The sequence below is a fragment of the Pollicipes pollicipes genome, unplaced genomic scaffold, assembly GCF_011947565.3.
Source record: "Pollicipes pollicipes isolate AB1234 unplaced genomic scaffold, Ppol_2.1 Scaffold_7261;HRSCAF=8764_pilon_pilon_pilon, whole genome shotgun sequence".
Lineage (NCBI taxonomy): Eukaryota > Metazoa > Arthropoda > Thecostraca > Pollicipedomorpha > Pollicipedidae > Pollicipes > Pollicipes pollicipes.
The window spans coordinates 37073203-37093631 of record NW_023597054.1 but is presented as its reverse complement, the minus strand read 5'-3'; the positions used below and the strand labels follow the sequence as shown (position 1 = coordinate 37093631).

General features: G+C 51.5%; 1 protein-coding gene across 1 annotated transcript in view; it reads left to right on the top strand.

Moving 5' to 3' along the window:
• The first annotated feature begins 11609 nt into the window (after window positions 1-11609).
• LOC119112253 (calsenilin) overlaps window positions 11610-20429 on the top strand; it is a 30048-nt gene continuing 21228 nt past the window's right edge. Inside the window, exons 1-3 of the mRNA XM_037236356.1 lie at window positions 11610-11680; window positions 15768-15904; window positions 19697-19766. Coding sequence (XP_037092251.1) covers window positions 11677-11680; window positions 15768-15904; window positions 19697-19766 — 211 coding nt within the window. The 5' untranslated portion in view covers window positions 11610-11676. The remainder of the gene's footprint in view (window positions 11681-15767; window positions 15905-19696; window positions 19767-20429) is intronic.

Genomic DNA, 20429 nt, shown 5'->3' with positions numbered 1-20429 from the left:
GCGCTGGCTTTTGATTCGTTACGTCTGTTAGTTCGCGGTACACGGCTGACGCGGCGGAAGCGTCATGGGCCGTGGCATGAGGACCGCCCTTGTGACGTGGCGCCCTACCATCGGCCATCGTAGGCATATCCCATATCCATGTGACACCCTAGTTTAAACTTTAACCAATGCAGTTCTCGGTTACAGACCCTTGCCTGCTGGGCCAATCAAAAACGTTCTTGTGTTCCCATCACTGGAATTGCGCACGGTGGTTGTCATGGCGACGGTGGTCGCGACTGCAGTGAACAGTTGTAGTGCTGTTACAAAACGTTAACAGCGTACCTTGGACCTCAAAATTATAAAAACTGATATTTTCATTACGTCTTGGTGTTGCTGCATTGGTACTACCCAGTGCAATTATTAGTTGTAAGCAGTCCTATGATTTCAATAGAGTACGTTTTTGAAATATGTCACTCCCTTTAAGAAAAACACCCGGCCGCGCACGTGTCAAATGCAGTTACTCAGTTCATTCATTCTTTCTGGCGAGAAGTGTAATCCACAGTAACGACCGAATGCATTGCTCGAACCTATTGCTTTGAGAAAAGTCACAGACACCATATTTATCGAGTGGGAATGATTTGCTATGGGTGCGCCAGGAGGGCCCAGGAAATACAGTAATTTTTTTCAGGGAAGTCCACAGCTACGGCCAAGCAGCACCTTATAGTCTTCACGGGGTATATTCTCTAGTCGACGTTGAGTCTTAGTAAGCAGACCGTGAGCTAATTACATGACAATGCTTCAAATAATGCTTTCGGATTTTTTTTTTTACTCTTCCGGTGTACTTCACCGCTTTCGTCGCATGGCTATGTTCTACGAAATCGGCAAGCGATTTCGACTGTGTTTATCTTAGCTTTGAATTATCATCACCCCCACTGGTTTGTAATTGCTTCTTGAAACAGATCAAATAGAATTCTTCCGGCATTTGCAACAGCCACCTCCCAGCATGCACACGCGCGCAAAAGGGGGAGGCGGAAGGGACGAGTGGTCACCGACCGATTGGCAATAAAGGGAATGTTCCATATTTAAAGAAATTGAAGCAGGCATCAGATATAATGCAACCAGCTCACTTATAACTATTGATATACTTTCAAGTGGAAAAGACCGATCCAGATAACAGAATTTCTCTGTTTAGCAGACATGCCCCTCAATGCGTCATCGTTTGTTTACGTCATCGCACCTTGCACAACATTGATTGATGACCAATTGACAGCCGGTGCATCCGGAAATCATGTTCCCGAACACCAGATATGAACGACTAGACAATTATATTTTTCTTGGCCTTGATCGTCGTTGCATGGGCCAATGAAATGGCATGACATGAATTACGTCATTATGGTATCATGAATGCCCGGGTGATCTTGAAATAGTCCCCCCCCCCCCCGAAGAAGTCTGCACATCTTCATGGGTGTGTAGCTCGTAACCTAGAGGGGTTTAGGTCTTAATATAGCCAAAGCTGTGAACAGCACCGAATGATCTTCAAGACGACTATTTCAGTTCAGCCCCCTATACAAATAGGGAACATTCCCTTTAAGGATGGAAGCGATTCACCCTATGCTCCTGCACGAAAATCTAGCTTGCAGATGAAGTCTGTTTTCCATGACCCACGCACGTGCCGGGAGTAAGCACCTCACTCTCAGTTCACGTCAGGCATCCTGTCAGCCAGAGGACGGATCAGCCAAGGAAACCTACGACCGATTGTGAACGCAACCCGAAATAATGCAAATACAATTCAATAAAATGCTACAGATCTTGCCATGCGTTTTCAAGGAGTCAGTTCCGTCGCTTAGTGAAGCAAGCCTCTGAGAGCTTGCCTGTATACTTTTGCGTAGGGTGCGCCCGTTTGACTGTCAGCCTATCTGTCTGGCTGTCACACTACGTTGCGTTCTGCCCGGGCCGGAGGTGACATTTGGACACGACGCGCGGGCGCACGAGACGGTTTTCCACAGGTGGCTCACGGGCCGCTGCGGTGCTTGGCTCGGGCGTGGCACGTTCCAGAACGGTCGTTTTAGGCCCAATGGTTTGCACGAATGGCCTGAAAATGTGACCCGCGACAAAGCGGACGAGCGGTCCGCTTTGTAGCGAGTCACGTCGTTGGAAACCGTGACCACATCTCGGTAACCAAAGGTCGGAGCGACACAAACTTGCTACGTCTCGGCAAGTAATTAAACGGGGAATCGCGTTCTGTCAAATGTCCGGTCGCACATTCCAGGTGTCACTTAAATAGAAGCAGCCAGTGTGAATTTCCCCGTTTTTGACCGTGTTTCACGTTTTATACCAGATCTCGCCAGTGACAGCGGGTGGAAGGCGAATACAGTTTCAAAGCGGCGATCATAGCACCGTCTGCAATTCATATGGCCAACACGAGGTTGTGCGACGCATATTTGTGCCAATAATCGTTGGGGAAGCCGGGAATGTTGGTGTGTAGGAAAACGGCACAGAACATAACACGTTGTCGTCGAAACTTTACTCTAGCCGGGTTCGCGACGAAATCTTCTGCTTTTGTTCATTGGCCTCCGCCCGAGCCTGGGTGTGGCGCTCGGCATCCTTGGTGAGATGCACCAGCCGCTTCTGCTCACTGGTCTCCGCCCGAGTCTGGGCGTGGCGCGCGGCGTCCTCGGCGAGGGGCACCAGCCGCTCCTGCTCGCTGGCCTCCGCCCGAGCCTGAGGGTGGCGCGCGGCGTCCTCAGTGAGGTGCACCAGCCACCCCTGCTCGCTGGCTTCCGCCCGAGTCTGCGCGTGGCGCGCGGCGTCCTCGGTGAGGTGCACCAGCCACTCCTGCTCGCTGGCAACTTTGCTCGGCGTGTGGCATCAGCAGCGAGACGCGCAGGCTACCATGCCTGTGGCATTCACGTGAGTGACGTCATCTCCGTTTCTGAAGAAAAGGCGAAGAAATATAAAACGAGTGCATTTGAAACAGCATTGACGCGGATGACTGTACGTGCGTCCGCCCTGAACCATGAACGGCAGCAGGTTAGAATATTGACCAAGGGAACTTGGTGACACAATGAGGGGCGTGGCGACCGCTGCTATCACTTGATTCGTGGAAAGGATCTGACTGAAGTAGGTGCCAAAAATGAGTAGCTGCCTAAATTAAACGCCTGGCCAGCTGGGTTTTTGTCCATAAACCTACCTTAATGTTGTTTTGTTTTTACTTTATCGAAAAGGCATCTTGAAACACAACAACATAAGCGTTTTTTATATAAGCTGTGCAAAAGTGATGCTATTCCGAGTCGGATCTCATCTGCACGTAGACCGTGTCGGGAGTCCTTCCCTTAGAACGGAGCCCGGGGCCCTTTTGATATCTAGAATAGCTAAGATGCACCATATCCGCATCGTTTCGTTTTTGGAACTCTCTGAATGTTCAATACTGCAAGGATCTCCACCCCTGATCTATTGGCAGTACTGTTTTACTCACAGGAAATAATATTCTGGCGCGACGGTGGCACCAAAACATAGATAACGTTTAAGGGAAGCAATCTAAACTTGTATGGGATTTTGGACCGAAATAGCCATCTTGAAAGTCTTTCGATGTAGTTCGCAAACCTGCCCTTTTAAAAGCCTAAGTCCCTCTAGTTTCTGGGCTACACGCCCGCGAAGATGTGCAGACTATTCTGGGGAGAGCATTCCAAGGCCAGAAACTAAACCCAAATACATAAGATGGCAGGGTATGGCTTAACGATAACGTCTATGACGTAGCCACATAAAGGGTTGATTTGGGCTCATCAACGCGCGTCTTCCACAAAGGAGAACCGTCGGGTTCGACTGCATGTAGCTCGCCCGGTTCACTTTGGTTTGTCCAGTTTACCTGTGAGTCTATACCGTTTTACAGCTGATGTCCCTCTTTCGATTTGCACACGTCTGCCTGCAATTTAACATGGGTGTGGCCAATCCAGTGGTATTGTATAATCATGACTGATAGTATTAAAGGCCTTGATTGCATGGATGTTCAAAAGATATGTTTTCACCACGGGACAATTTACGAATAGTCTTGCATCGGAGTTTCAAAGTGCTTTGCACTGCGACTCATGGTCGGCACTCGGATAATTAACAGCGCGAGGGTATTTGGTCGCTTTGCTTAAGATACTTGCCCCGGCAGCGACTGGGCGATCAATCGGTGGGATTTAAACGATGGAAAATATGGAATTGCGACCGTTTAGGCGGAGCTCATGTCTTGGATGCGGCAGCGCACAAAATGACATAAATGAATAGTAAATGCACGCGATGAATCGGTGCATGCGGAGCTTTGCCATACTCTTACGTGTTCTTCAGAGATATTGAGGACCCTCTGAATGTAGAGTGCAGACAGTGGCGGCGTATCAGAGGGAGGGGACATCGGGGCAAATTGCACCACCTTTTAAGGCGGAAACAAAAGTGTGTTTTTGCCCCCCCCCCCCCGCCACAATTCAACGTGGCCCAGAAGGGAACCTCTGGTATGTGGTAGCACTGGCTCACTGTGTTACCAAATAAAGCGTAGATGGCCCACGTCTGGTCCGGAAAGAGTCCATTTTAAACTCAGGAGAGCATCGTTTCGTATTCGCGGGGGGCCTTTCCTAGGCTGGAAATGGCCCCTTTCAAGACGGGAAAACGCATACGTCACTTCTAGGCACAGTAGGGGCCCTTTCTGGTCTGAAAAGGGCTCATCGTAAGCTCAAAAAGGGCCCTTCCCAGGTCGGGAAAAGGGGTCATCGTAGGCTCAGAGAGGGCCCTCTCAAGGCTGAAAAGCATCCATCATAAATTTAGAAATGGCTCGCCACAAGTCACGTAGCGTCCCAGCACGGGCTGAGAAATGGGGAACTTCAGGCTCGGAAAAGGCCTATGTTACGTTCTCGCCTGGGAAGGGCCCATCTCTAGTCAGGAGTGGGCCATCGTAGGCTCAGAAAGCCAGTTGCGGTGTATCCGCGGGGTAAACTGTCCACCATGTATGCGGGAAGGGCCAAAACTATCCCTTCCCTCATGTTGCAGGTGGCCCAAATGGGCCGCTGGTGGATTTGTGGAAAATATTTGTTAACTGTGGGCCATCAAAGTAAGCCTAGAGGGCCGATCTCCGAACCATAAAAAATCAATTTCAAGGCAGGAAATCCATATAACAGTTTCAGGCAAGGACAGGATCCTTATCCGATCTGAAAACGGCCCACTGTAGACTCAAAAGGGCCCGCCTCTGATCAGGATAGACCCATCGCAAACTCTGAAGGGGACCGTCTCAGGTCTGTGCGCGGCCCGTTGTCAGCACAGAGAAGGCTCTCTCAGGTCTGAAAAGGGTCCATCGTCGAATCAAGAAGGGTCCTTCTTAAATAAAAATTCTAGGCTGTGAAAGTGGGCATCAGAGGTCCGGAAAGGGTCCATCTAAACACTTAATCCCGAGAAGAGCCTATCTCAGATCCCACAAGCTCTGTCTTATGCCAGGAGAGAGACCAAAGTTTTGGTAAGAAGGGGTGAGGGCTGCACACTGCCTGATAAAGGGCTCCCGGTGAAAAGGCACCACAAAAAATCCGCAGGTTTGATCCATTTAATTTACAGGGCCTAAGCTTTCTCCATTTGCACCATTATACTGACAAATGCGTTCGCTGATTGACCTAGTGAATTGAGCACTAAGGAGGCCCATTACCTTTCGCGGACAGGGAGCCCCGTAGGTAGAACACTAGAGGGTCCCATTGTCTTTCCCGGTCAGGGGTTGAAGGGGATTTCCGTTTCAAGCCGCCAACCGAGGTACTTGCCAGCTACTTTTCTGGAGACACGGTGGCTGGGGCCCCTGGCCGATCAGTAGGGCCGCAGAGGGATGCACCATGCATCGGTCCCCACTCTAACGCAGAAGGCCCTCAGACGGGAACGGTTGATCCCGGATCGACGCAGAGGGTCTCATTGACTCCAAAGGATTGCTTACGAACATAGGAGGCCCAATAATAAACAAATGACTCCAGTTCGGTTTATCGGTCCCCCAACCGAGATGGGGTGGAAGTTCGGAACTACATTCCTTCCTGGGGCCGTGTCTGACACAGGGTCCTTCCACCGTCTCATTGTAGACCCTTTCACTGTCGTTAACTCATCTCCTTCCGTTATCAACGGTCCCAGTCAATTTAAGAGGCTCCCTGACGTTCGGAGTCACGTTTCTGTCCCCATTCAGAAAGCGGAGTCATGGCCGACTCGGGGCCGATGCCGCCATGGTGCAACACCTGCTACACCAGGGGCCGAAGGGTCTCTTGAGACCAAAGTTCAAGGGCCCAGGACTGGTTGTATGTTGCATAATGAACCCCTGCCCGTATGGCCGTGGTCTCAAATGCCAGTCAGAGGACCACTTGCACCGACCTGGGACCCCTGACGTAAGGCGTTCCCCCTTTTTGGCTAGAGATAACCGACACCGAACAGCGGCTCGATATCGGTCTGAGCTCTGGGGCCCATTTCCCGAGCGGGGACACGGCCGGGCCCGCAATTTATATTGGTCGGGGCCCCTACAACAATGCGGGGCTCCTGTATCGTTCAGGGGTTCACAGCACCGAACACGGTATTCTGTGTCAACAAGGGGGCTTAGTCGGTCAGAGAAAGACGTGCTCAGGGCACGGGGACGGGACCCCGAACGGCAGAGAACATCTTGCGTCGGTTGGGGCACACTGACGAGGAAAGGATTCATGACAGCTTATGATGATTGCTCACAATGAGACAATGGAGGGGTCCAGTGCCAGTCAGGGCCCTCAGTGCCTAGCGTGGGGCCCTCCAACCCAATTCGAGCAGGGTCTCGTTAAGCCGAACTAGGGTCCATGTGCCAATTATTGGGCCACCTGCGGCGATCAGGAATGTTGTTGCGTCAATGAGGGTTTCTGGGTCGATCCGGGGTTAACTGCGGTCTGCGAGGGTCCGAAAGCCCCCCGCGTCATGGGGGGGGGGGGGGCGATGTGATATGATGTATCCTCTAAGAGTCTCCAGATCGGCCAGGCGATCCCGACTCTGTCGCCAAAATGGCAGGAGGAAGACCCCCTACGGTGAGAAGACATGGCTCTTCAGCCCTTGGCCCGGAATAATGATGGGCTCCCTGGCGTTTTACCCAAAGGGGGACTCCCGGAAAGAAATGTCTGCCTGAGAGCGTTTATCATTTTGCATGATCGACAAGTGGCGCAAATTATCAAAAGGCTTGAGCCCGCGCACCCGCAGTCTCGGGGACAAGGAAAGTGATAGCCTGGGATGCAGTTTCCGTAAATCCGAGCGACGCTGGCCACCGCAAGTAACACCAGGCGGCGGGTGCCGTGCGCGCGGGAGCGACCGTCGTGAAATTACACTTCCGAATGTCTTAAACATTCGATTCGCATCTTTCGAAAATTAGGCTGAGGTTATTTTTTACGGCTTTGAGATTGTTCTCTGGACAGATTGACAGAAATAAGGAAATTGGGGATTCTACCTTTACTCCTCCAGTCCTAACACCAGATTCCAGCACCGCTTTGAGGTGCCGTAAAAGCCAAACCGCTCAATTCGTCAATATAAAGATCGTGCAGGTGAAATATACAACCGGCTGCCTTCCAAACGTGCGGTTTAATGTCCTAAAGCGGTCAAATGTGGTTCCGTCAAATGTGCTATCTTGTTTGTCCACCCGTTCGCCACGGCTAATGTTAGCCGCGGGACCGGCGCTGCACGGCCTGCGGCAACTGCAACGCCTGGCGGCGAGGTTTTTGTTGCTAAAATTTCAGGGTGCGCATGCTCATAACTACGTTACGCAATTTGTACTACTAACCAATTCCGACTGAATGTTGAACATTTCCAGACAAAAAGCCTGTTGTTGCAATTGGCTGGCTCACTTCGATATACATTCGCGGATCCTTAACAGCGCTGTACTGCCCAGGTAAGATTTTGACAAAACTTCTGAGTTCTATCGGTGTAGAAAGGTTCTCTGGGTCGTTGTAAAACAAAGAGCGCTTGTGATGTATTTCATGCAGTTGTTAAGCGCATGGTTTCCTCAGCTGAGTTGCTCTAACATTTAGGCAGGGTCCATCTCGTGCTAGCTTTTGGCTTTTCAGTCATACAAGGTAACAATGAGATGTGTAAAAAGCATGCCCTCGGTAACAAATGGACGATATTCCTTACTTTTTGACGGCCTTTTTACTATTAAGGGGCCCTTTGTCAAATCGGTGCCCCTCCCTCGCCAAGGCTCTGACTGTGCACCTGTTCTGAAATATAGGGGCCCATCGGTCAATGGGGCCTTTTGTCAAGGCTCTGCTCCCCATTCCAAATTCGGACACGCCACCCCTGATTGTAAGTCGAAATGGTGTCCAAAATCTATATTGGCATGGCTAACCCATGCCTGCCTTGAAATGTTCAAAATTCAGTCAAATCAATCACAGATAAATATTATGCAGCGTGGTCTTGAACATGCGCGCTCGCAAATCTTGCAAAAATCTTGACGCCCGGTGTTGCAGTCTCCGTAAGCCGCACGTTGTCGGAGTCGCGCCTAACACTAAGCGGTGACCAACGAGCAGATGAAAAAGATGACACATCTGAAGGAAGTGTTTTTGGCCGCCTCAGGAAACCAATTCGTACCTCAAGAAAGTAGTCCGGGCGTATATTTCACACGTGCGGTATTTAGATTGATCTTAAGGACGACTTAGCCTTTACAGCACCGCGAAGTGGTGCTGAAGTCGGGTGGTGGAACTGGAAAAGGTAGAATTCCTATTTTTCGTGTCGTTTTAACTGTTAATTTGACCAATGGGCACTCTTAGAAACTCTAAAAAATATTTATTTTGAAGGACTTTCAGAACATCATTTCAGGACGGTCGTTCGCACGCGCAGGACGCCCGCCGCCTGTAGTTACCTGCAGTAGCCAACAGCTTTCGGTTTTACAAAACTGCGACCCCGGCCATCGCTGTTCTTGTCCCTGAGATTGCAGGCGTGCAGGGCTTAAAACTGTTTTATGTTATTTGTTTCACTCATCGATCTTGCAAAAGAATGAACGTTCTTATTCTAGCATGGATCGGTCTTTTTATTGTTAACTTCACCTGAATCTACTCTATTTATCATTTCTTAGACCGCTTACGCTTTCCGGGCAAGGGATCCGTGAGTAAAAACTAGAGAACACATTGTCGTCACCTGCCCAGGGCTGAAGGACCATTCTGTCCTAGCGCGAGGCGCATTTCGGCTGCTATTCTGGCGACACGCGGTGTCTCCTGGTGGATCCGGAGGCCCTTAGAGGTATACATCGTGCCATTTTGAACGTCATGATTGTATGCTGAGGGACTGAAGGCAGTCATGCAGAAAAACCAAGGCTATGCAAAAAGACAGACCTGAGCCTCGCACAAGAGGAGCGTCAGGTTTGCCCCTAAATCTATCCGATCGTCATACCTGGCAGGATAAGATGCTGCCATTTCCCACCTGAAGTAACTGTGTCAGGTGCGGTTTGAGGAACATGGCTGGTGAGTTAGGTAAATCGGCATGCATGTCAAATATAAGACAAAAGTAAGATTAATGCAAATTAAATCTGAAAATTGGGAACGGAGCAGTTAACATTACTGGCTCCTCCTTTACGCGATGTATTCATGCGCCGCAAAAGTGGTGGGACATTCCCCCCCCCCCTGGCCCCCTGTTCCTACACCCATGAAGGCGGCTACTGTAAAGCGAAGCCCGCTGCTACGGAAACACAGCACATCCAATACTTCGTGGGGTGTGGGTCGTGTAGCTACTGCATTGTGGGACAACACAGAAACATTGCGACATTGCTGACAAGTGGCAGCACTGAAAGAAATGAGATCTGATATTTGCAGTGGTAGCAAATGCGGATCTCTGGAAGTTTTTGGAGTGGACAGCACTCTAGCCACAATAAAAATCTGCAGAGCCAGGTTTGTAAGCTGGATAAGCGCAGTTATGTCGCGGTAAACGGATCGTGAACTCATTACGGTAACAGGCCTCAAATGATGTTTCCGGATCATTTATTTCACTGTTCTGGTGTGCCACTCAGCTGCGGCGCATGAATACATCGCGCGAAATCAGTAAACACTATGACAACGTATATCTGGTTCGAAATCATGCTGCCCTCATGGACTTATGATGGATTTTTGAAACAGGTATCACCTCTCAGTACGCACACGCATATAAAGAGAGCAAGGGCGAGGGGTCGCCGACCGATTTTCGTCAAGATTGTAAGCGATTCACGAAATGCTGCTGCTGCAAAAAATAAGTTTACCAATGGTGCTTGCTTTTCATGATCTACAAACGTCCCTGCCAGTCAACACAGCACACTCGGCCCCCGCCAGGCATCCCGGCAGCCAGAGGTTGGATCAGCCAGGACATTCTATGAATGATGTTGATGTATGAATGAAGCTTGTTCGGCGCAACAAAGAATCTAAAGCATGCGGAATTAGATTTTCAACGCCCTTCAGAAGTATGTTCGTATATGTTGTTGCTGAACGGCGAGGCCATTATTTGAAAGATAACTAAGATAAGTGTATCTAAAGTAGAAACGAAAAACTCAAGCTTAGAGGCATCGCGTATACTTATATACATATATGTACATGCACATATATATATATACATATATATACATATACATTCTTATATATATAAGTAAATAAGTAAACAAGTAAGAGCAAGAAAGAAAGTGTTTTTCTTTATGCCCTATGGATTTCGCAAACGACCCAGGGAGTTTGCAAACTGCCTAGAGTATTTGCAAAGTTCCTTATCACCCAAGGAGTATACAAACTTCCTAAAGAACTTGCAAGCGCACAGTTCGGAAAGCGAGCTTCCAAATTCCCTTAGTTGATTGCGAACATCCCGTTTCTCACACTTAGTTTAACACACATGCATACATTATATAATTATGGATATGGAGCGTGCCGACCAAACTGAGAAGACAGGTGCTTGCGGATTTGCTTTGCCAGGCGACCGAGCTGGCTCTGAGAACGGATGAGAAGACTTGATGAGTTCCATGGACAGTCTGCTTTTGCATTATTTTTGGATGCCGCTCAATATCATTCATAGAATGTCCTGGCTGATCCAACCTCTGGCTTGTTCGGCGCAACAAAGAATCTAAAGCATGCGGAATTAGATTGTCAACGCCCAACTTGATGCCGTATCCAACAATAAATAACTTTATGATATATATATATATATATATATATATATATATAATATATATATATATATATATATATATATATATATCTCTCTCTCTCTCTCTCTCTCTCTCTCTCTCTCTCTCTCTCTCTCTCTCTCTCTCTCTCTCTCTCTCTCTCTCTCTCTCTCTCTCTCTCTCTCTCTCTCTCTGCGCGTCTGTGGGCTGGCGTGCATGCATCCCTGCGTACGTGCATGCGTGCGTGTTCGTAAGCAAGCGCGCGTGTGCGTATATTGTCTGCGACCATCGAACACAAATGGGAATTATTTACCCAGTGCACGGTGTTTAGGGCCCCATCTAATGTTGCACTGAGGCGTCGGAAGGTGTGGGAGTGGGACAACCGCGATGGTGTCACCTACCGGCTCTCTCCCGCGCGCACCACGCATTCTTCGGCGGTGTCGGCTCGGGAGCCGTGACGTCACGCCCGGGGAGGGGGGTGGGGCTGGGGTACGCGCGCGCGGCCGCGGCGGTCGGCGGAGCGGGTCTGCGTCGGCCGAGCCAGACGTGCCGACGGTCAGGCGGAGGCGGTGCGGCGCCGGCCTCCGTCCCGCACCATGGGTGAGTACCGCGGAGGGCTGGTCATGGTCAACCCCCCCGGCGGCACTGCGGCGGGCTGCGGACAGTGGCTCCAGGACTGACGGTGTCTGGTCCGTACCGCAAGTGGGCTGGATCGTCGAAACGATGTCGTCGATGCCGTTGTTTGGTTATGTCGTGCTGTTGTGTTCGGTCGGGCGAGTCTAATGTTCTAGGTTAGCGGGCTAGCGTCGGACTCACGTGTACGCCGCTTGTGGTTTCGTGCAGGCATTGCCAACTGATGTGCACTTCGGAGTTTTTCAACGCCTGGAGGCCCTCTGCAAACGTGGACCATCAGTGCGAAATGCAAACCATTTTCTTTGACGTGGTGGAAAGATAATTTCCCCAATTTAGCATCGTAGCTGCGGGAATCGTCCTTTAACCTGGCCCATCGCTAAGTCAAACCGGCGACTGTCCCGGTGCCCCCTGCTGTCTGCCGTCTATGCCAGAGTTAACACTGCAAGGCGCATGACATGTGTTGCATTGTTATGCTAAGCATCCGATGGGATGTTGGCACGTGGCGTGCCGGCTGCGGCTCGCGCCTGGTCCTCGTTTGTTCCGATCCAGAATCATAAAAACAAACATCAGTTGAATGCACCGACGCCGATGGAAGAGCCCGATAACCGCCGGGCCATTAAGTTTTTATGTGGCTGCTTATAATTTTGGGGGCGTGACGTCGGGTCCTCGACCCCCTGCGATATCGGACTCGGCTAGCTATTGAGCCTGCTTTTCAATTTATGTCTGTTAAGAAGTGTGATCGGTTTTTTAGATTTAAATTAGTTTCCCCGTGTTCGGTTCATTTCAACTTTTTCTGTAGTGATCCGGGAAAAAGCCGCTAATACGTTCACCTGGTAACACGAGGTCGCTGTAAACAGCCTTAACTGTCTGGAAACTGTGACCCAGCACCCCACGAGTTCCACCGCCTGTACGTGTCGCCTCTTGTCAGAGCCTGTGCTCGCCCTTGCGACACGGCCGCTAAATCAGCGGTCATTGTCCCTCGTATGTCTGTATTTTCGCCAGCGGACGGCAGCGTTTCTTGAGATGCATCGCCTCTCAGTTGAACACGGCCAGCCAGCGCAGGATCGATGGCCACCGTGGAGCCCATCGAGCAGGCGGCGCCCGGAGTGCGGTTTATTCCCTGCGTGTAGCCGTAACTCTCACCGAACCTTGCGGCGCGAGGACGTCTCCGCTCGCCAGACCCTGCCCTGGAGGACTGTCATGCAGCTCTGCTGTCGAACCGATCATGCATGGGCATCCGGACCTGACTCATGGGTCAAGACAGGCGGCCTCTCGCAATGCCGAACGGCCGGCGACGGCGTGGGCTCGCCGCCGCCCAGATCACCCTCACCGACGACCAAGCTGGCATCTGCCGGCACGTTCTCCGGGATCCGCCATGGCCCTTTTATTGCAAATACCTCGGCGACGCCCGGCATTTCAGGCCGCACCTGGATCGAGGCGGAACTGCGGCCGCAGGGTGAACAGGTTCTGAAGGGCTCGCCGGTGGAACCCCGTAGTCATAAGAGAGCCCGCGAGGTTCCGCCTGCTAACAATATGTCTCGAAGTATTGCAGTCACGTAGTTCCAGTGTGACACCCGCGACCTTTCGGCCAGAAATGAGACGAATTATCTGTTGCATTCGGCACACCTGATTTACAAGATGTTTTAGTGTTACAAAAGACAGCATATTTTTGGCTGAAGTATCACTGCCAGCGGGAAGTTGGAGGGCATCCTGTTAAAAGTTAACTTACTTCTATTTTGGGCATCGTTTCGCAATAATTTCAGCTTATGAGCCCCGCAAGCCGGTTGCGCTAACCCAGGCAACCGCCCAACATCTGTTTCTGGACATTTAAGCCGTACAGCAATGTCTTCGCACAATCCCCAAGACCACCCGTCATTGCCAATACCTGAACACATGACGCGATGGTCATAGCTATGGCTGCTAAACCCACAGCCTGGCCCACGCCCCTTCGACACGGGCTCACGTCCGTCGGCACCGGCTCACGGACCGGCGCTGCCTCAGGCGGCAGCCGTGACCGCCGGCTCGCGGCGAAGGCGGCCCATTTCCCAGCCTCATCCGAGGTCTCCAGGCACCGGGCGAGCGTGAGGCCGCTGCAGCCTTATGGCCACCCAGAGCCAGCTTAGTGCGAGTCCGGGATATCGACAGCCAACCAGACGAGGGCGTCTGGCCAGCAGCCTGCGCATTCCGATGAACTGACGTGCTGATTGGGCGGCGCACGGGCCAAGCGCGGGGGAACAATCCACACTTGACGTTTCGGCTTACATGCACCATCTCCGGGAGGTGAACCGAATCAAAAGCGCATGTGTATAATTATTGTCTAAGATGTGGATATTACGACGTGTTTTTGCTAGATTTCGCACAGAAAATGCCACAGACGAGTTTAGCTGTTAAGCGAACCAAGAAGACATGGCTGGAGTTATCCGTGCAATCTGGATCAACATTTTCGTTTGCAGTGGGCTTAGGATGGCCTTTCGAGAGTCATATCTTATCTACGCCAGGGGCTCAATGCCGCATCGACGAGTACGATACCGATAAAGTACTAGATATACGACGTTGGGTTTTCGTTACCAGCGTTACCGACGACTCAATTCCGGATTCTGGACTTCTGGCAGTTAGCTCAGTCAATTTGCTGAAACATAGTCGGTTCTAACCAGGGAGCAGCACGTAAATCACAGGCGTGGTACTCAGTTGGAACATTTTCTATGCGGGAGAGGGAGATTGATAGCACATAGCTTACAACGTTGCACACGTACACGCATACACCCACACACCCACACCCACCCACACACCCACATCCACGCCCACACCCACACCCACGCCCACACCCACTCCCCCCACACACAATACATATACACGTTTCCACTGACAAACTGCTTCAAGCGTTTTGCATGGAATCTCAGTATTGCGGGACACAAATAAACAGCAATGACTGCCAAGTAGCCAAAGTTCAGGCCTACGAGGCATGCTGTCCACAGCCGTATCAATATTCACCGTCCTTGCATTCTAAACACGTGGCATTATTTCCCAGGCTCGGGCGAGACCAAGGCGCGGAGAACGGTCCAATGCGCGACAGAGCTTGCCGTCGCGGCCCCGTCACCCCGTGACTTGCCGCGCGACACCTGACACGGCACGACGTGCCGACAATGCGGACCAGGTCCCGCGGGCTCGCCCCACGGCGGCTGATTGCCCGCGTACGGATGCTCGCCTATGGCAGCATCAGTTGTCGGCGCAGTCGCCAGCGAGTCTGATTTATCTGCGATATCTCCGCCAGCGGCGGGCCACTGCTGTCGGCGGCAGAAATTCCGCCGAAAACTTTAATATGGAGCATGACATCTCTCCTCTCGGAACCAAGTGTCGAGCCGAATTCTGATGCCCCGACACGACATGGCGCTCCGTATTTCCCAAGTTGTTAATTGCATGTCAACGCGATTTCACCAGTCGGCGACCAGGCTGGGCGTGATCTGCGGCCGGCGCGAGTGATGACGTCATGCCATTGTCTCACGTCATGCCAGCGTACTCACCGTCCACCGATTCATCCCAGTATTCAGCCACTTGGTGCATCAAAATGGAGAAGCCGCCTAGGTTCGCCTAAACAGCCGTGTATCTGTGGTCCAAATCCACAGCCGAGTGTCTACCAGTGGTCCTCTTCCACAACCAAGTGTCTACCAGTGGTCTACATCCACGACCGAGCGTCTACCAGTAACCCACCTCCACAGCCGAACGTCTACCAGTGGTCCACATCCACAACCGAGTATCTACCAGTAGTCCAACTCCACAACCAAGTGTCTACCAGTGGTCTACATCCACGACCGAGTGTCTACCAATAGTCCACCTTCACAGCCGAATAGTCCACCAGTGGTCCACATCCACAACCAAGTGTCTGCTAGTAGTCCAACTCCACAACCGAGTGTCTACCAGTGGTCCACCTCCTCGTCCGTGTATTCAGCCATCTGTTCACCTCCACAACGGCATATCTGACTGTAGTACGTCCGACGGCTTCGACCTGCGGCCCCGCCCAGTCAAGGGGTCATCTGACTCGGTCTACGCCCGGCAGCGATCGCCAACGATGACGACATGGAGGCGTTCTTCAGCGACGTGGTGCGGTACCGACCGCAGGAGCTCGACCAGCTCACCAGCGCCACCAAGTTCAGCCGGCGAGAGATACAGCACATCTATCGCGGCTTCAAACAGGTACACAGGTGAACGTCTACTGTCCGCTTCAGACAGGCACGCGGAAGCCCATCTGACCCGGCTTCAAACAGGTACACGGATGAACGTCTACTGTCCGCTTCAGACAGGTACGCGGAAGCTCATCTGACGCGGCTTCAAACAGGTGCACAGGTGAACGTCTACAGTCCGCTTCAGACAGGTACGCGGAAGTCTATCTGACGCGGCTTCAAACAGGTACACAGGTGAACGTCTGCAGTCCGCTTCAGACAGGTACGCGGAAGCCCATCTGACCCGGCTTCAAACAGGCACACGAAACGGTGGTCCGTCAGATTTTAACGGGTACGCTGGGGCACATGTGTCACGGCTTAGAACAGGATTGCGGCATAGCAACGCATCTACCAGTTTAAATATAAGAGGGGAAGAGCGCATAAGCCGTGGCTACAAACAGCCGGCACTTACGTGGTGGGGAATCCTGGGCGGACGCTCCTTTTCCGGCCCGACGTCGCGATCTCCCGGCGGCGCTGACCGGGCCATGGCCGGCCCTGCAGCGCTGCTCTTGCGGCCGGCCCGATCCGGGGGCCCGGGCCGGGCTCCTCCGCCGCCGGCCGCGACGCCCCGTCGTAAATACGACATTATCGACACGCGGCCGAACGGAGCAGCGGCGTGCAGCCGGCCGGCCGCCGCCGCCGGCCCAGATAGAAGGGTCGTGGCGCAGGCAGTTCGGGCTCCCCCGGCCCGTTTGCCCCGCGGATAGCGAGCGTCTAACGAGCGCGGAAGCGCGCAGGAGGTGGCCTAAGTGATGAGGCGAGGTGTCCGACGCGTGCAGAAGATTTGGTGCCGCGGCGTGGCCCTTTATTTCAGGATGGAGCATTCTAGTGACGCGGGCGTGAATAATGGAGGGCCTAGCGTCAAAGGAAATAGTCCACGTTGGAAGATTTTGAGGCAAACGCCGGATGGTGAAAAATCTCACTTGTGACTGTTACAGTTTGTTTTAAAGCGCAAAGACCTGCTTAACACAACACAATTTTGCTATTTAGCAAGTATGCTCCTGTACGATGTACGTCATCGTTTGATTACGTCATGGAGCGTTTGCATGACGTCAAAGTCGCTGCCAGATGACCATGCGATAATGCTCACTATGGCGGGCGGGCCGACTCACTCGCAGTACTTCAACCTGCTTAAAGGTGACTTGTCAACTGGTGCATGTTTGCGGAACCCGCTTACCGTTATGAGCACGCGTTTTAACCTTTTCGCGATGTCCTTGCACATTTCCACAGCATTGCTTACTTGCATACACATACTCGGTTATGGCGCTACTCCAAATTATTCGATTCCCAGTCTTACTTCCGTCAAAACTCGGCTAGTGCCCAGATTCCTGTAGTATATAGCCCAGAGCGTGACTCGTGGCCGGAGCTTGTATTAAACTCATCAAAATAGTCGAAAACCAGCTGATGACCCTTGATGCCATGACTCGTGCTGACCCATGACAGCCGGAAATAATTCGGTGAGCATATTTGTCCTGGCCTTGAAAACCACATGGCCAATGTGCTGGCGGTTTTTGCAAGATGTTTGTATGGCGTCATGCATGTTTAGGTGACCTTGAAGTAGTTTGTGCTAACTAATCTGCGCAAGTTTGCGGACCTTAAGCCAAGCAAACAGGAGAGTTTGAGGTCTAAAAAAGGGTATGACTGTGAATTGCACTGCATAATCTTTAAAATGGATGATTCAGTTCAAAACCTCATAACAACGTGGAAAACTCCTTCAACGCGGCCGATTCAGAACCTATCGTTGAGCGAAGTATGATTTCTCTTTTCATCTGCGATTTGAAATGTCATGACTAAACTTTGGAGCATGTGATTTAAACCCTTTTAAGACTACGCTTCGTTCTAGATTGCAAAGCCCAAGACATGGGTCATTAATCCTCAGATGGAACTGTCTGTATTGGGAATCTGACGTTCCCAGTTGTTCAGATGCGGTTCCGAGCTCTGCTTCGCTGCATCACAGACGTTTTGCGATGACAATGTGCAGCTAATGCATCCCTGCTATTATCCGACCTGATATTGTACCCATGTATAGCAAAGTATATATATATAGCATACCTATTGAAATACACCACTTTTTAATCTAGCAAATAGCTCTTGACGGAATTTTTATCAATTTTATTAAAATTATCACTGATGATGATGATGATGATATCACTGATGACTGATGAGTTTTTGAGGAGGGGTTCACACGGCTGCTCACGGAGATTAAGGGGTTTAATTCCCGTTAACAGCACAGTAGTTTTTGAGAGAATGAATTGAGCGAAAGCGACCCCTCTCGCAAGTTTTGTGATATGCTGATCCTAAATAACAACCTCTTCTCTACTTGGATTAGTCCATATACACGCCTTTTCTTGAACAAAGTGCTCACCGGTGCCTACAGATAACAGGTGATTCACCATTGTGTTCTCGAAGTGTTCTCCCTCAAGCTCAACAAATCGCAAACCGTTTTGCGTCGCCTCTGGAGCCACCTGAATGGTGCCAATGGAAGACGCTGGAAGGATGCATATACTACTGACCCATATGCACTGTAAGCAGACCTTCCTCCGCAGTGTGATACAACGTGTTGATCTTCTACAAGCGATGTGTCATACTGACGCAGCTCAAAACCGAAATAAATGGCATGTGGGCCATGGTCCACCGGCCTGCGCCCGTCCGCTGCCGGCTCCGCGGTCTGCAGTCATGTGAACCACGTGACGTCAGTGGTTCGCGGCGCTGGCAGAGTGGTTCCCGGGACATGGCGGAGATTGTATGCGGACGTCTGCATACTCTGCTGGAAATGTGGGATTTGTGAACATATATGGTGCTAGTGTGCTTACCTGCCGGTGCACTCGAGCGCGCCGCACTCCAGAGTTGTTAGCTGCGGGTGCAGCCGAACGCGCCACTCTTCAGTGTTGTTAGCTGCCGGTGCACTCGAGCGCGCCGCACTCCAGCGTTGTTAGCTGCCGGTGCAGTTGAGCGCGCCGCACTCCAGTATTGTTAGCTGCTGGTGTAGCGAAACGCGCCACTCTTCAGTGTTGTTAGCTGTCGGTGCAGCCGAACGCGCCGCACTCCAGCGTTGTTAGCTGTCGGTGCAGTTGAGCGCACCGCACTCCAGTGTTGTTAGCTGCCGGTGCAGTCGAGCGCGCCACTCTTCAGTGTCGTTAGCTGCCGGTGCAGCCGAGCGCGCCGCACTCCAGCGTTGTTAGCTGCGGGGGCAGCCGAGCGCGCCACGCTCTAGTGCTGTTAGCTGCCGGGGCAGTCGAGCGAGCCGCGCTCCAGAGTGTTGTTAACTGCGGGTGCAGTTGAGCGCGCCGCTCTCCAGCGTTGTTAGCTGCGGGGGCAGCCGAGCGTGCCGCACTCCAGTGCTGTTAGCTGCCAGTGCAGTTGAGCGCGCTGCACTCCAGTGTTGTTGGCTGCGGGGGCAGGCGAGCGCGCCGCACTCCAGGGTGGACGTCACGTGTAACTGCAAGATATGATTTGTTCAAATAATTTTGTGAAAGCTGTTGCCGTGTTGTGTAGTAGTATGCCTTCGTGCTCAACTGCTATCGCATGCCTCAAACCCCACAAAAGTGGTACGATGAAAAACAATCGTTATTCAGCAATCAGCTAAGATCATCCCCATAAAATGGATCAGAAGCCAAAAGGCTGCAGTCATCCTCGAAATGTGTTTGAGAGTGCAGCAGCAAACCCACGCCGTTTTGGCTGCATTTCTCGTGGCTTGCCGTGCCAAATTTGTCAGTAAAGCATTTTGTGAGCGTGTCTTGCCTAACAAGCTGTCTTTTTATTGCAGGAGTGTCCCCTAGGCACGGTGGATGAAGACAGATTCAAGCACCTATTCTCGCAGTTCTTTCCATTTGGAGGTAATTTCAATCTGAAGGACTGGGAGCACCTGGTGGCCCCTTACCTTACCTTACCCTTACCTTCAATATGAGTGTTAAGCTCATAAAATGTCACGCTTTCCTAGAGGCATACAGGCTACTAAAGGATGCACGAACGTTTGGATGTATAGGTTGTGCCAATGTTGGTCAAAATTTAAAGTCTGTACAATATTAAACGTGAAATCTGAAAACCTCGATTTGATTTTTTTCTGTACCAAAAGTTGTGACTAAGAAAAGGATATTTTGTGGCACTTATGGATCTGCCACGATCTTTGATGAGACAGTCCGTCAGGCTGCCCTCCATTTTAAAGGTCTGCTTTTCATCACGGGATCTCACGCTGTTTCGTCTCCATTCGCATGCCAATATCCGTCCCGATCGCCAAACTGGCTACAACGCCTGTCTTCCGATCTGCCTGCTCGTAAGGGGTGGGTTCGAGTCGCTTTTGGCGCTCGCGGTTTGACCTGGACAGGTATGGCCTGCGGCCGGTGGCAGCGGTCGCACTGAAGATCAGATGACGTCAGAGAGCAGGACGGACCATGCCCAGCATTGCAGCACGCAGACGTTTCAGTACCAAATTATGTTGTTGACCTGGGATTGCACGTTATGATGTTATGGGGCAAGGCTCACACAACAAGCGCTGCTTA